This window comes from Oncorhynchus clarkii, chromosome 10 (genome assembly GCF_045791955.1).
Source record: "Oncorhynchus clarkii lewisi isolate Uvic-CL-2024 chromosome 10, UVic_Ocla_1.0, whole genome shotgun sequence".
NCBI lineage: Eukaryota > Metazoa > Chordata > Actinopteri > Salmoniformes > Salmonidae > Oncorhynchus > Oncorhynchus clarkii.
In genome coordinates this window covers 53,386,468-53,400,351 of record NC_092156.1, presented here as the reverse complement: position 1 = coordinate 53,400,351, position 13,884 = coordinate 53,386,468, and the positions used below count along the sequence as shown (strand labels likewise).

The following is a 13,884-nucleotide window of genomic DNA, read 5'->3' as shown; positions in this document are numbered from 1 at the left end:
TTCAGCTCATGAAACATTGGACCAACACTTTACATGTTGCGTTTATATTTTTGTTCAGTGTACTTTTGTAGTTTCATTTTTACTCTGAATGTTTTAATATTCAAATGTATTGACACAAATCCTCCAACAAGTCTTTGTATTAGGGTGTGAGAAGAACATGAGAAAAACCAGTCACTTCAGAAGTAGTTAGACAATTCAAGGCAGTAAGCTTGTTTCTTGGCAGCACTGTGAAGATAAATGATTTAGTATCTTGACAGCACTTATCTTAGAAGTCCCATGAACATACAGCTATTTCTATAACATTACCCCTGCAGAGTTGTTTGTTTGATTGCTACAACACAGTGTAAAAAATCAGTTCTATCTATGCAGTGGCAATTTTAGCATGTAAATCTTGGTGGGGAAAACTCCCCACTTTTTTTAGATGCATGCCAGCAAAGCCGCAACACAACACTAAACAATACATTAATTGCACTATAACGGTGATAAACAGTGCCCACAAACTGTTAGTGCCTACATAAAGCTGTCCCAACAGCAGAGCTTTCTTTTCAACACCTTAGAGTGAATCGTTACCACTGCTACACCTGGCTATCACCGGAGCCTTGTCTTTCAGTGAAACAGTTCAGCCTCATTTACTGACTTTTTAAAAAACATAGCTGATATGGCTGACTTGCTTAAACAAATGTGGTTTCTACTGACAATTGAGATGTAAAAACTATGGCATAAGGAGATGATGAGTGAATAAGAGGCAATCCGTAATTTCAATTAAGACAATGAGCGAGCTAGGATGGACTTAGTCAATAAACTATTTGTTCAGGACTTTTGAAATGTACAGCGACAGAATTCAGAATATGGACCGTTCTTACAGTATTCTCCCTGTACAACAAGTCAGAACCGTAGGATACGTAAAGGGGGCATACAAGCAGACAATAAAAACTCTTACAATATTCAATGATTACATTTCTCTAAAACAGTATAGGCTACATGTGCACCATCAAGTCAGAACAGTAAGCTAAGTTATGAGGGGGATAGGGACTAAATAGTTAGGATGATGCACATGGGCCACTAACAGCTTACTACACAACATACACATAGTATTACTTTCTTAGCTACAGTATACATATCTCCCTGGCATATTACACCATTTATGCAGCAGCATACAATACATTTTTGGACTCACCTTGTTGTGCTGTAATCTCTTGAACAGGGAGGTGGTGCGGCGGTGGGCAAATTTTGGCATTCTCTGGATTTATGTTGCTTTCAAGATAACCGGAAACTCTGAAAAAAACAAGGTTGAATCATGATGTCAGTGATCTCCAGGTCAGAGCTTTAGAAAGAGGCCCAAATTCCCAACTTGGAATTCCGAGTTGGATGACTGTTCAAAACATTTTTTTCCCAGTCGGAGCTCTTTTTTTTCTTCCAGTTTCCAGTTGTCTTGAACTCACTGAAGTCTAAGATTTCCCAGTTTTGACTTTCCAGTTGTTTTGAACGCTTCAGAAGTCATGCTGGATTGACAGAATGGCCAATGTATTCAACCTTTTCTGGCCCATGGTGTTGAATATTTATCCTTTTAAGATTGGAAAAGAGACCCTTAAACACAGACTTGGACCACACACACCTTGCTTGGGCCAAGAAACACGAGCAATGGACATTAGACCGGTGGAAATATGTCCTTTGTTCTGGTGTCCAAGTTTCAGATTTTTGGTTCCAACCACTGTGTCTTTGTGAGACGCAGAGTAGGTGAACGGATGATCTCCGCATGTATCTTTCGCACCGTGAAGCATGGAGGAGAAGGTGTGATGGTGTGGGGGTGCTTTGCTGGTGACACTGTCTGTGATTTTATTTAGAATTCCAAGCACACTTAATCAGCATGGCTACCATAGCATTCTGCATCAATACTCCATCCCATCTGGTTTGCGCTTAGTGGGACTATAATTTGTTTTTCAACAGGACAATGACCCAACACACCTCTAGGCTGACCAAGAAGGAGAGTGATGGAGTTCTGCATCAGATGACTAGTACTCCACAATCACCCAAACTCAACCCAATTGAGATGGTTTGGGATGAGTTAGACTGCAGGGTGAAGGAAAATCAACCAACAAGTGCTCCGTATATGTGGGAACTCCTTCAAGACTGTTGGAACTGCATTCCTCACGAAGCTGGTTGAGAGAATGCCAAGAGTATGCAAAGCTTTGCAAGGCAAAGGATGGCAACTTCAAATAACACTTTTATGGTTACTACATGATTCCATATGTGTTATTTCATAGTTTTGATGTCTTCACTATTATTCTACAATGTAGAACATATAAAAAATAAAGAAAAATCCAAACTTTTGACTGGTATTTAATTTTTTTTTTTAGACCAGAGGAAAGAGTGCCTCCTACCGCCCCTCCAACACTACTTTCAGTGTCATGTCTTCCCTATACATACCTAGGGTCCAGGAAACACAAGCACTCTTAAGGGGAGAGCCCTCCTTCGGTGTGGTTCCGGTGGCATAGGTCAGGTGCCCCATCCTCTCCCTCTCTCTGATAGCCTCCCCACGTCCCCATTGCTTTTGTGAGTGGTTTTGAGTGTTTGGCCTGCTAAATTTAGACTATTGATGTAAGCTACATTCCATTGACAACAGACACAGAGACCCCCAACAGTTTGGCTTCAGTGGCCGGGAGTGTGAAGATCAGGGTGGATCAAAACTACCTAGGTCGACCCCTGAGCCTCCTTGCCTTCCAGTCAAGGATACAGGTCGTTTAAAAGACAGACAGGACACACACACACAGGTATGGACTAGTCCCATCAAGGTGTGCAGTTGTGATTCCGAGGTATGGCAAAATACTAGTGTCAATGTGTTGTGCTTTGACCATTCACAACAACTAACTCTGATTATGCTATTTTCTGTCGTATTCAGTCATATAACCTTTGTATTAATCAATATCTCACATCCCTTACTAACAAACCTCTTTATTATTTTGTGAAGACAAAACAAGAAGCTACAAACAAAATACAATTGTTAGCTTCTACTGTAATCACTCTGAAATAATGTTTCTATGTTTATGTTGTATGAAGAGCTGATTATGAACATTGTGTTCAATAACATCTCTATGTTCTAATTATATTTCTCATGTTCGATACGTAATTTATTCTTGTAAATATTTAAAGCACTATAAATGTTCTGCATTTTAGTCATAACATTGAGAATAAAGATTTTGTACAGCATGTCTGAAACATAATGCAAATAGGAGAGGATATGAACATGATGGGGTAACATTGAGAGTTTAGTGAAAGTTGTGATGTGAATACAAAGGGCATTGTTGTTTCGTTTCATTTGTTTGCAAGGCAAAAACATCTACATTTTAGCACGGTAACTTCAGTTTTTTAGGACTGCTGCAATTAGATTTAGGGTAACTAGGCTATTATATTTGTCACGGAAATGTATCTTTTTTTCTCTAAACGCCATTGTGCCAAAGTAAAAATATTTATTTTGTCAAGATCACGTTAAGGATTTCCAGTGTCACATACTACCCTGGGACACAATGTTCAGCCCTCACCCAACACTGATGATTCACAATGCTGAATGCCATGTGACACCTTAATGCGCATCAACTAGTATTCTTTACAAGGTTATTTTAAAGTAAGTGTTGACTTTGCTCTTCAAGCGCAAACAATGAATGACACCTGCCACCTGCCATGTAAATGTTTTGGTTTGGGGTTGACAGAAACTCTGTCCTTGAAGTAAATGTCATAATGCTTACCTAATGCTCTCATAAACCAGACATGAGGCCCATCATAATATTTTATGACCGTTAACTCACAGGACATTAATGGCATATCATAATGTGGTCTAAACAACATGCAGTAGTTATCCGATAGGTCAACCAGTATTGCACGTGCCATGTGAGCAATAACTCTTTACCACAAACCCTCACTAACAGTAATCTTATTTTATTTATAGCAGTACAGTATGTTGGCTCTCTAATGTTCAGTTCATATCAACACTATAACAGGGAAAACATTTTCTGCTGGGGTAGAACAGAAAGTACATCCTGTGTCCTTTATGTGTTTCCAGTACCCAGGGGCAAATCGTGTGCCACCCTTCCCAAAGCCACAATGTCGCAATTCTGTACAATGCCAGCTGGAGAGAGGAAGATGCATGCAGCGGCTATTTCTCGAGAGGTCCACGGTGCCAATGGTATGATCTGGGCCCGGGCTCAAAGACAGCCTCAACAGCAAAGAGAATCAAACTTGTTCTGGTGGAGGGCAGTTATTCAGATCCGGGTTGAACATGTCAGGGCCATTTCTCTAGCAGTTGCCATAAATAAGCTAATGAAGATTTTTTACTACCTATGGCGACAAATCCTTCTGTCGTTGTCCTTTTGAAAGTGCTATTTTGGGGCGGGTGAGGTGGGGAGTTGTGGAGGGCAGGGTAGGACAACTGTGTGTAGCCATTTAGGGGACCGTGAGTGTTTGCGACAGCTGAAGTACATTCTGTCTGGGTATAGCTCATCAAAGCAGCATCATGTTCAGCATTCGATAAGTAAAAAGAACAATAACATAATAAAAATGGAATTCAATAAGAAATAATACATACAAAATTGTAAGACTGCATTTGTCTCAATCAGATTTGAAGAGTACAATCATAATTCACCTAGACTTTCTAGAACTTGCAAATAGCAAGTAGCATTAGCACTGTTGAGTGCAAATCAATGGAAATTCACTAGGCTGTAGTTGCATTGTCCAAAGAGCATGCCTAAACCAACTCAATGCACAATGTTGTTTAATAAACATACAATGTAGAATTACTGAGAAACCAAATGATTGCTAAACCATTCAGATCAAATCAATCAAATCACATTTATTTATAAATCCCTTCTTACATCAGCTGATGTCTCAAAGTGCTGTACAGAAACCCAGCCTAAAACCCCAAACAGCAAGCAATGCAGGTGTAGAAGCACGGTGGCTAGAGATTATAACAGAACATGGCCAAGATGTTCAAATGTTCATAAATGACCAGCATGTTCAAATAATAATAATCACAGTAGTTGTCGAGGGTGCAACAGGTCAGCACCTCAGGAGTACATGTCAGTTGGCTTTTCATAGCCGATCATTAAGAGTATTTCTACCGCTCCTGCTGTCTAGAGAGTTGAAAACAGCAGGTCTGGGACAGGTAGTACGTCCGGTGAACAGGTCAGGGTTCCATAGCCGCAGGCAGAACAGTTGAAACTGGAGCAGCAGCATGGCCAGCTGGACTGGGGACAGCAAGGAGTCATCATGCCAGGTAGTCCTGAGGCATGGTCCTAGGGCTCTATTGCAGTATACTGTATATTGAGGCAACCAATTATTATTATATACATGCAACCTTTTATCATATTGTGATGCTTACTATACATCTTGTTTTGAAGCTACATTCATTGGATTTAGGCATGCTAATTGTCAGCAGAAAGGCATTTTGAAGGAATGTCGTTGATATTATCCCTTCTGATGATATCAGAATAATAATGTTAATTAACTTCTCCTTTGATAAAGGTCTCGTTGTAATCATAAATGGTTAAAAATGCATGCTATGTACAGTATGTCTTAGGGAGAGTGTCAGAACAAAATATATACTGTATATCTTTAGGGAAACGATATATTTTGTGCAACTAAGACATACTAATAAAGTCTTGAGGGAATCTTGAAGATTACATTTTTGTTACAGTTGCTTTACATTTAGAGCAGTAGACTCATGACATCACCATATATGAAATCATTATATAGCTGGAAGACCTCCTGTTTACAATGCTCAATAACAAAATCCGACTGCCAATACTGCACTATTAGCTCATCCTAATATGGACATATCTCAAAAGTGGGTACAAATTGCAAAGAACCAATAGTGGCAGATTTTGACAGATTTAAATTCTGTTGTTATTTATGTCTGTAAACAGGAAGCTGTTCAACCGTGTTAGATGAAATCACATTGCTGAGTCTACCTTTAATGGAAAGTCCGTCAAAGGCATCTACTGAAACTTGTTTTGGTTCTTTTCCCAGGGGACACCATGGACCTGGGGATAAAGGTTAGCACTCCCAAAGACATCATGCTGGAGGAGCTGTCACTGCAATCCAACAGAGGCTCTCGTCTTTTCAAAATGCGCCAGCGAAGATCGGAGAAATACACGTTTGAAAGTATCCAAAATGAGGCAAACGTGCAGCTGAGTGTAAGGACTTTTACATTTACATTTGTGTAATTGAGTAATCTAGACACTCCTATCACAAAGACCAACAATAAGTGGATGCAACTATGGAGACTTAAACAACCACAAAATACAACACACCTCACAACTCACATTCACTACCAATATCATACATCTGGGTGACGCCACAGCAGCCATCTTTGATAGACGGGTCAGATGGATAGTGCTGCAGGACGCTTGTTCCACCGCTGTGAGGCTGGGGCAGAAAGAGCTGTGACAGGCAGGGTCTTGTTTGTAGAGTTTCAGAAGACAGCTTCATTTTGGACTTACACTCAACTCCAGGACCGGCACTAGGACGAAATACATGGGGGTGCACCTGAAATGAATGAAGGTCACAACTCGTATTACATTATAGCCCTTTATAACACAAGGTAGATATTGGTCCCACTGCAACATACAAGTGTATTCAAAATGTAGCCATAGGCTACACCTAAACCATAGCCTATCAAAAATAATTTCACATACGGTATGTAATAGTAGATGTAAAGACAGTATAAATTATACTATGAGGCACGGAATGGAGTGCAATGGCGCATGTTTTTTTATAACAAAAAGGCAACTTTTAAAATTCTCCCATACAGTCACACGCAGCCCATATTTTTTTTGTGTGTCTATATAGAATTGAAAAAAATACATCTTATTAAAGGACGACTGCAGTTCCTGATTTTGCCTCGTTTTAGACTTGGTTCATTAAGAATTGCTAACGACCATGACAGAATTAAAACGTGAGTTGGTTTCAGGGTGTGGTTTGATATCGGTGTCTCGTGTGTGTTCGCAAGTTTGCCAATTAGCTTCAGCCGGCTTGTTTTCAACCTTTGCCTAATTAGTTTGATTTTGGATAGCCTATTAAGGGGGTAGTTAGGGACCGGCAATACATGTAAATGAGAAAATATTTTCATGTTCCACACCTTTTTCTCATTAAATGCTTTCAATATTTGTATATTCATTCGTACAATGTATTATTGGTCTGAGATTTTTAAGTCATTTAAATTTGGAGCTATTGGAATTTTAAGGTATTGTCCCATGTAAATTGTGCCATTTACCGATAGTCCCTAATATCCAAAGGGATATCCAGAGTCAACCCACATTTACCACAGCCATTACAATCGGGTCACGTGCAGCTGCACTCCCAATTGATGATTAATTGTGCTGTCAGCTGTTGGCATGTGCGCAGGATTGAAACAAACCCAAACTTAATTTACGTTGCAATGCAGTCACGATCAGTCTCATAAAACTCAGACTGACTTTATAACCAAAATCCTATTTACACATGCCCGGTTCTGCCACCCCCTAATGCCGGGCCTAATTATATCAGACACACAGTTATTATTGTATCTTGGACATTATGGGTTGAGGGTCCAAATCCTGGGATCACATTATTGGATCTCTGGACTTACGGATTTAAAAAGTATTTGCGATTCTTTTCATTTACGGTACAGTAACATTGTTTCATTGTTTACTTGGATCCAAAAGTGCTTTATTGCAACCAGATAACTGGATTTTAAAAACGTTTCTGAGTGTCTAATGGTTGCATTAAGGATGTGTGCACCCCGACAAAAGTGTTAGAACACATGGGAGATATGGTGAAACATGTGCCTGGTGCCCTTTCCCTGCACCTACTCTGGCCACTTTGCTCAAGAGTATCTATGCTGCTTATCAGTTGCTTGCTGATTTTGTGTGTGTGTGTGTGTGTGTGTGTGTGTGTGTGTGTGTGTGTGTGTGTGTGTGTGTGTGTGTGTGTGTGTGTGTGTGTGTGTGTGTGTGTGTGTGTGTGTGTGTGTGTGTGTGTGTGTGTGTGTGTGTGTGTGTACTTCAGAAAGTATTCACACCCTTTTACTTTTTCCACATTTTGTTGTGTTATAGCTTATAGCCTGCATTTGAAATTGATTAAATGCAGATATTTTTTGTCACTGGCCTACACACAATATCACATAATGTCAAAGTGGAATTTTGTTTTTCGAAATGTTTACACATTATTTAAACATGAAAGGGTGAAATGTCTTGAGTCAATAAGATTTCAACTCCTTCATTATGGCAAGCCTAAATAAGTTCAAGAGTAACATTTTGCTTAACAAGTCACATAATAAGTCGCATGGACTCACTCTGTGTGCAATAATAGTGTTTAACATTACTTTTGAATGACTACCTCATCTCTGTACCCCACACATACAATTATCTGTAAGGTCCCACATTCGAGCAGTGAATTTCAAACACAGATTCAACCACAAAGACCAGGGAAGTTTTTCAAAAAATGACTATCCCTTTTTGCATGGTAAAGTTATTAATTTCACTTTGGATGGTGTAGCAATACACCCAGTCAGTACGAAGATACAGGTGTCCTTCCTAACTCAGTTGCAGAGAGGAAGGAAACTGCTCATGAGCCAATGGTGACTTTAAAACATTTACAGAGTTTAATGGCTGTGATAGGAGACTGGATGGATCAACAATATTGTATTTACTCCACAATACTAACCTAAATTACATAATGAAAAGAAGGAAGCCTATACAGAATAAAAATATTCCAAAACATGCATTCTGTTTGCAATAAGGCACTTAAAGTAAATTTCTCAGTCAATTATTTTGCAGTTTTACCTATGTCCTGAGTACAATGCATTATTGTATGTTTGGTGGCAAATCTAACACATCACTGAGTACCACTCTTCATATTTTCAAGCATGGTGGTGGCTGCATCATGTCATGTGTATGTTTGTCATAGGCATGGACAACAGAGTTTTTTAGGATAAAATAAAAACGGAAGCACATGAAAAATCTTAGAGGAAGACCTGGTTCAGTCTGCTTTCCAACAGATGCTGGGAGACAATAACCGAAAACACAAGGCCAAATATACACTGGAGTTGCTTACCAAGACGACATTGAATATTCCTGATTGGCCTAGTTACCGTTTGACTTTAATTAGCTTGAACATCTATGGCAAGACTTGAAAATGGTTGTCAAGCAATGATCAAAAACCAACTTTTCAGAGCTTGAAGAATTTTTAAAAGAATAATGTGCAAATATTATACAATCCAGGTGTGCAAAGCTCTTAGAGACTTACCCAGAAAGACACAGTTGTAATTGCTGCCAAAGGTGATTTCATCATGTATTGACAGAGGTGTGAATACTTAAAATGAGATATTTCTGAATTTTGTTTACAATAAATATGCAACAATGTCTACAAACATTTTATCACTTTGTCGTTATAGGGTATTGTGTGTGAGAAGAATATATATTTAATCAATTTTGAATTCAGGCTGTGAAAAATGTGAAATAAGTCAAGGGGTATGAATACTTTCTGAAGGCATTATATGTTCATGTGTGCATTGGTTAGATGCCAGTCCACAGGGGGTATCTGGGGGGTGGGGGGGTGTCTGGTTGCAAATTACTGTTTTTACTTTTGGCAACTGTTCTAATGGAGCAACATTGCACATAAATTCTCAACATTGCAAACAAACATGAACTAGTTGCTATTTCAAGTCTTTTGATGGACATTTTGGCGGTAGCTGATCTTGCTTTGACGTTATGCCCAAGCTTTAGCTCAGTGTGCTAAGCTAACATGCTTGTAAAACCTGTGAGCGCCCTACCCATTTACCTAGTGGGCCTCATTTACGCAAAGTTAACAATTTGGTGCAGCTAATCCCCAAATGAATAAATTAGATAGGTTCAGAACTGCACAAAAGGGGAAAGCTTAGCTAATGACAAAATACGTTATATTTTTTTCCAGAGCGATCTTCTAGCTGAAAATGCAGACAGTGCCGAAAACAAAGAGGGATCGAAAACACTTCCTTACACCCCCACCCCAGGAAACCCAGAAAGCATTGCACCAGGTATGTAGCTACCACATCAAAACATACCTTCTGTTATTTTCAAAATGTATGAATGCTTATTAGGCAGAATAATACAGTTTAAGGGGATAATAAGGCCTTATTGAAATATCTTTGTCATTATTACGTAGTGTTATACATGAGCAATGCTTCACTTGAAGGGATACTACATAAGGACTTCATAACACAATCATAACTCATACATACCGCATTCATAAGTAAATGGTATTTTTCAACAACTACAAATTGATATGTACGCTATGTCTTGCAATTGTTGACTTTAGCATTTATGAACTGCTTATGTACTGCTTATGAATGGGTTGTGAATGTATTTTTAAGGCCTATGTAGATGCTCATGTTACCTCTAAGGACAAGTCTTATTCCCCATAGCAACTCAGCAGACCTCTGGCCTTTAAGCAGGATACATGAGAAGCATTTCCTTTCTCTGCGGTGCCTTGCTCTCTGTTAAATTGTCAGCAGGGGATCCCAACAGAACACTCTTGTAGAATCTGATATGACCAAGCATGGTGTCAACCCATGTCAAATGGACCAACCCGCTTTTCACACCAAGGATGAAAGCACACTTACGGTGTGCACTATTTTAAGACTTGAGATGATAAAGATCGACAAATTGTGTTGAGTCTTCATCACTTTTTCCACTGCTCTAGTTAATACTGTTATTTAATGACAGTGGCTATTGATAAAACAGCACTGCCACAGTCATGTTGACACCTATTTTGTTTCCCAAACAATAAAAACAGATAATACTAAACCAAAATTTACATTTTTTTTGTTATGTCGTGATGAAATTAGCATGGCTGAAAAGGTGGTAACAACTGAGGGACTAATTTGTTGTCTTTGCTACCTTGCTCAGTCTACACCAGGGATCATCAACTAGATTCAGCCGCGAGCCAGTTTTTTCTGGAGCGGATGGTCGGGGGGCGGAACATAATTACAAATAATTTGTAGACTGCAAATTGACTGCATGAAGCTCAAACAGATATAATGTTGGACTAAAACATAATAATTCAAACCTTGCTTACGTTTGTATGCAATCCCGTGTTTCTCTATAATGCTTGAGAATACTTGGGAACAGATTTGTTAAATTAAAATCAGTTGGAGCTGTTGTTTTTCACACCTGTTGTTTTTACAGTCTTTTATGTCCAACAATGAAAATTCAACACAAAAAAACTTGTCAGGCCACCAGTTGGGGAACCCTGGTCTACGGGTTAAACCATTCATTCAAACTCACCTCTCACAACAAGATACATTCTCAATGCCCTAGTACTTCTTTATATTTCTTGTGAAAGGACAACAAGCAAGACATTGCCAGTAATCATGTATCCCACTTAAGTCCAACCCCACAGATCTGCTAATGTGTTGATAGGATAAGTGAGTGTCTGTACGCTGCACTGTTGGACTTATGATCCTGTCTTCTTGGTATGTGTCTCAGGATATGGAGGCCCCTTGAAGGATGTCCCTGCAGAGACGTTCAACTCTACAGCTATACCCAAGTCCTACCATTCCCCTTGGGAGCAAGCTATCATTAACGACCCCAACCTGGCCGCGACCCTCAATATCAGGATGCTTGTCCCTGAGCCCAGACCAGAGGCTCCTGACTACAAGAGCTTTAACAGGTGAGGCTAATGTGAAAACAGGTGTTCTGAGGAGAGTTTTCAGACAACTGCTATTCAACAGCTCAAAATTTAAGCCAACGATTTGTGTGCTACTTGAACATAGTGCATCAGTCATGCACTTCTCTCATGGCAGATTTTGAGTTAAGTATGCAAATCTGAAGTTTGGGATAATACTCTCAGTAGAAATGATCATCAGTACATATAATGACATTGATATTGCAAACATTTCCATGGAATGAAATGGTTTTCTTATAACACAGTTCAGATTCACTGTTACATGGATGCACTACTATAACACCCTATAAAAAGCCAGCTTTCTATATTCTACGCAACCGTCACATCTTTAGAGATCTTCATTTTGATTTTGCATTCACCCTTGTATCGCCACATCTGATTTACAGGGTGGCCACACCATTTGGTGGTTTCGACAAAGCCCCCCGGAGCAGCGGGATCACGTTCAAGCTGCCCGAGATCGACCTAAACCTCCACAACTACTCTGAGCTCCAAGACCCAGGGGTGAAAAGACCCACCTTCAACAGGGTCGCCCAGGGATGGATATCCGACGGCATCCCACTGATCCTGCCCACCGTGCCTCTGGAACCTATGCCCATCCCTGAGTCCGATGACCTCTAGATGACCTCTAGATGACCCATAATATCCTGGAAACACAAGAGAGCAATAGTCTGACAAAATCCACTGCTGTCACCTCTAACCATACTGCCTGATCTGCGATGTAGGGGTTGGAGCTGAAGCCTAAATCATGATTTCTGATTATGTGCAACCGACGACAAACTGATGGTTTAAAATGGGGCCTCCATGCTGCCCTGTTTCAATTCTGTGCCATTTGCCTGAGTAATGATACTGATGGTTAGTTTTGCATTGTGTATTCAGAGAATAACATGTAAATAAATAGCACACATGGCTGAAACGTTATTGAAATGTCTAAGAGGAAAAAAAACATGAGCAATACATTGAAACTTCAATGCATCTGTTGGCTTATATTGGATATCAGATCCAAAAGTATCTTTGTCTTTTAATTATGTAGACATGTTGCCTATTAATCTTTTAGAATGGGCTTATCGATGTGCAAATAAAAAAGATCTATCTCTTTGTCATGACATTGTATAATGAATTGGCTTATGTAAATCAATGTGTGGTTTGGATATGTGGAACAAATGAACCTGTACAGACTTGAAACACACAATTCTGCAAATGAAAAGAAAAGTAAGTGGGCTTCTACCCAGGAACTGTATGACCAACCTCAGACCAACAATCATACACCAACAACAGTTGATGATGGCTGATCCATTTACACACACACACACACACACACACACACACACACACACACACACACACACACACACACACACACACACACACACACACACACACACACACACACACACACACACACACACACACACACACACACCACACACACACACACTGTAAATTATCTGCTAGGGTTCGTTGACAGACCACATTTAAAGAAGGTAAAAATAGCTTTGCAGCAGATGTACACCACCTCAAAAGAACTTCCAGAAATCATTTCACTTTTTTTACTACCAAAATCACAAATTCAAAGGAGAGGAAAATACCTAGAACCAATGTCATTATTGTAAGTCATTATGTTAAACAGTTGGGTTAAATTAGCCTATAGCTTTATCCATAGCAATGTTGTTAGTTTTAACTGCAGAATGTGACCTGCTCATTAGCCACAATGGCTGGCAAACGAATTATAGCAGAAAACATGGATCGAACCATCAGTGTGAAACAATTCTCTGTAGTCTGAGCAGTCTGAACATAGCACTGTAGGCCTTTGTGTAATTTTGTAATATTTGAAAGTACATTCATTTTAAACAAGTATGCTGTTTTAACATTATAACAATAATAGTGTCTTGACAGTAGCAAGGTTTGTATCCAATTGGGGACAGATTTTCATTCGGATATTCCAGAATACACGGAATATATGTTCATTTTCCCACAAGTGGTACAGTATGTTTCCATCAAACGGACTTGTTGCAGATAAAAATCAGTGTGTGATGAGGTAGTGCACACAGAATTAGCTTTTTTGCTTAATTTTTCATGTACCAAATAAAAATCTAAAGTTCAATTTGTTTCCATTGCATTTTCAACTCTACCAATAGTTTTGTCACAAAAACTGTTGTGTTAAAGAGCAAATGTGCCAAATCTGGTCTTGGC

General features: G+C 39.4%; 1 protein-coding gene across 3 annotated transcripts; it reads left to right on the top strand.

Moving 5' to 3' along the window:
* The first annotated feature begins 2,449 nt into the window (after positions 1-2,449).
* LOC139418782 (myozenin-2-like) lies at positions 2,450-13,074 on the top strand. 3 transcript variants are annotated; one of them, XM_071168479.1, is made up of 6 exons: positions 2,450-2,771; positions 4,058-4,180; positions 6,019-6,185; positions 9,943-10,045; positions 11,496-11,679; positions 12,081-13,074. In XM_071168479.1, exons 2-6 carry the CDS (start codon positions 4,099-4,101, stop codon positions 12,310-12,312), a joined length of 768 nt encoding a protein of 255 aa, XP_071024580.1. In that variant the 5' UTR covers positions 2,450-2,771; positions 4,058-4,098; the 3' UTR covers positions 12,313-13,074. The 3 variants fall into 3 exon arrangements, with proteins under 3 accessions (XP_071024580.1, XP_071024582.1, XP_071024581.1); XM_071168480.1 differs by having other exon boundaries at positions 2,641-2,813; positions 12,081-12,797; XM_071168481.1 differs by lacking the exon at positions 4,058-4,180 and having other exon boundaries at positions 2,601-2,771.
* The last annotated feature ends 810 nt before the right edge of the window (positions 13,075-13,884 follow it).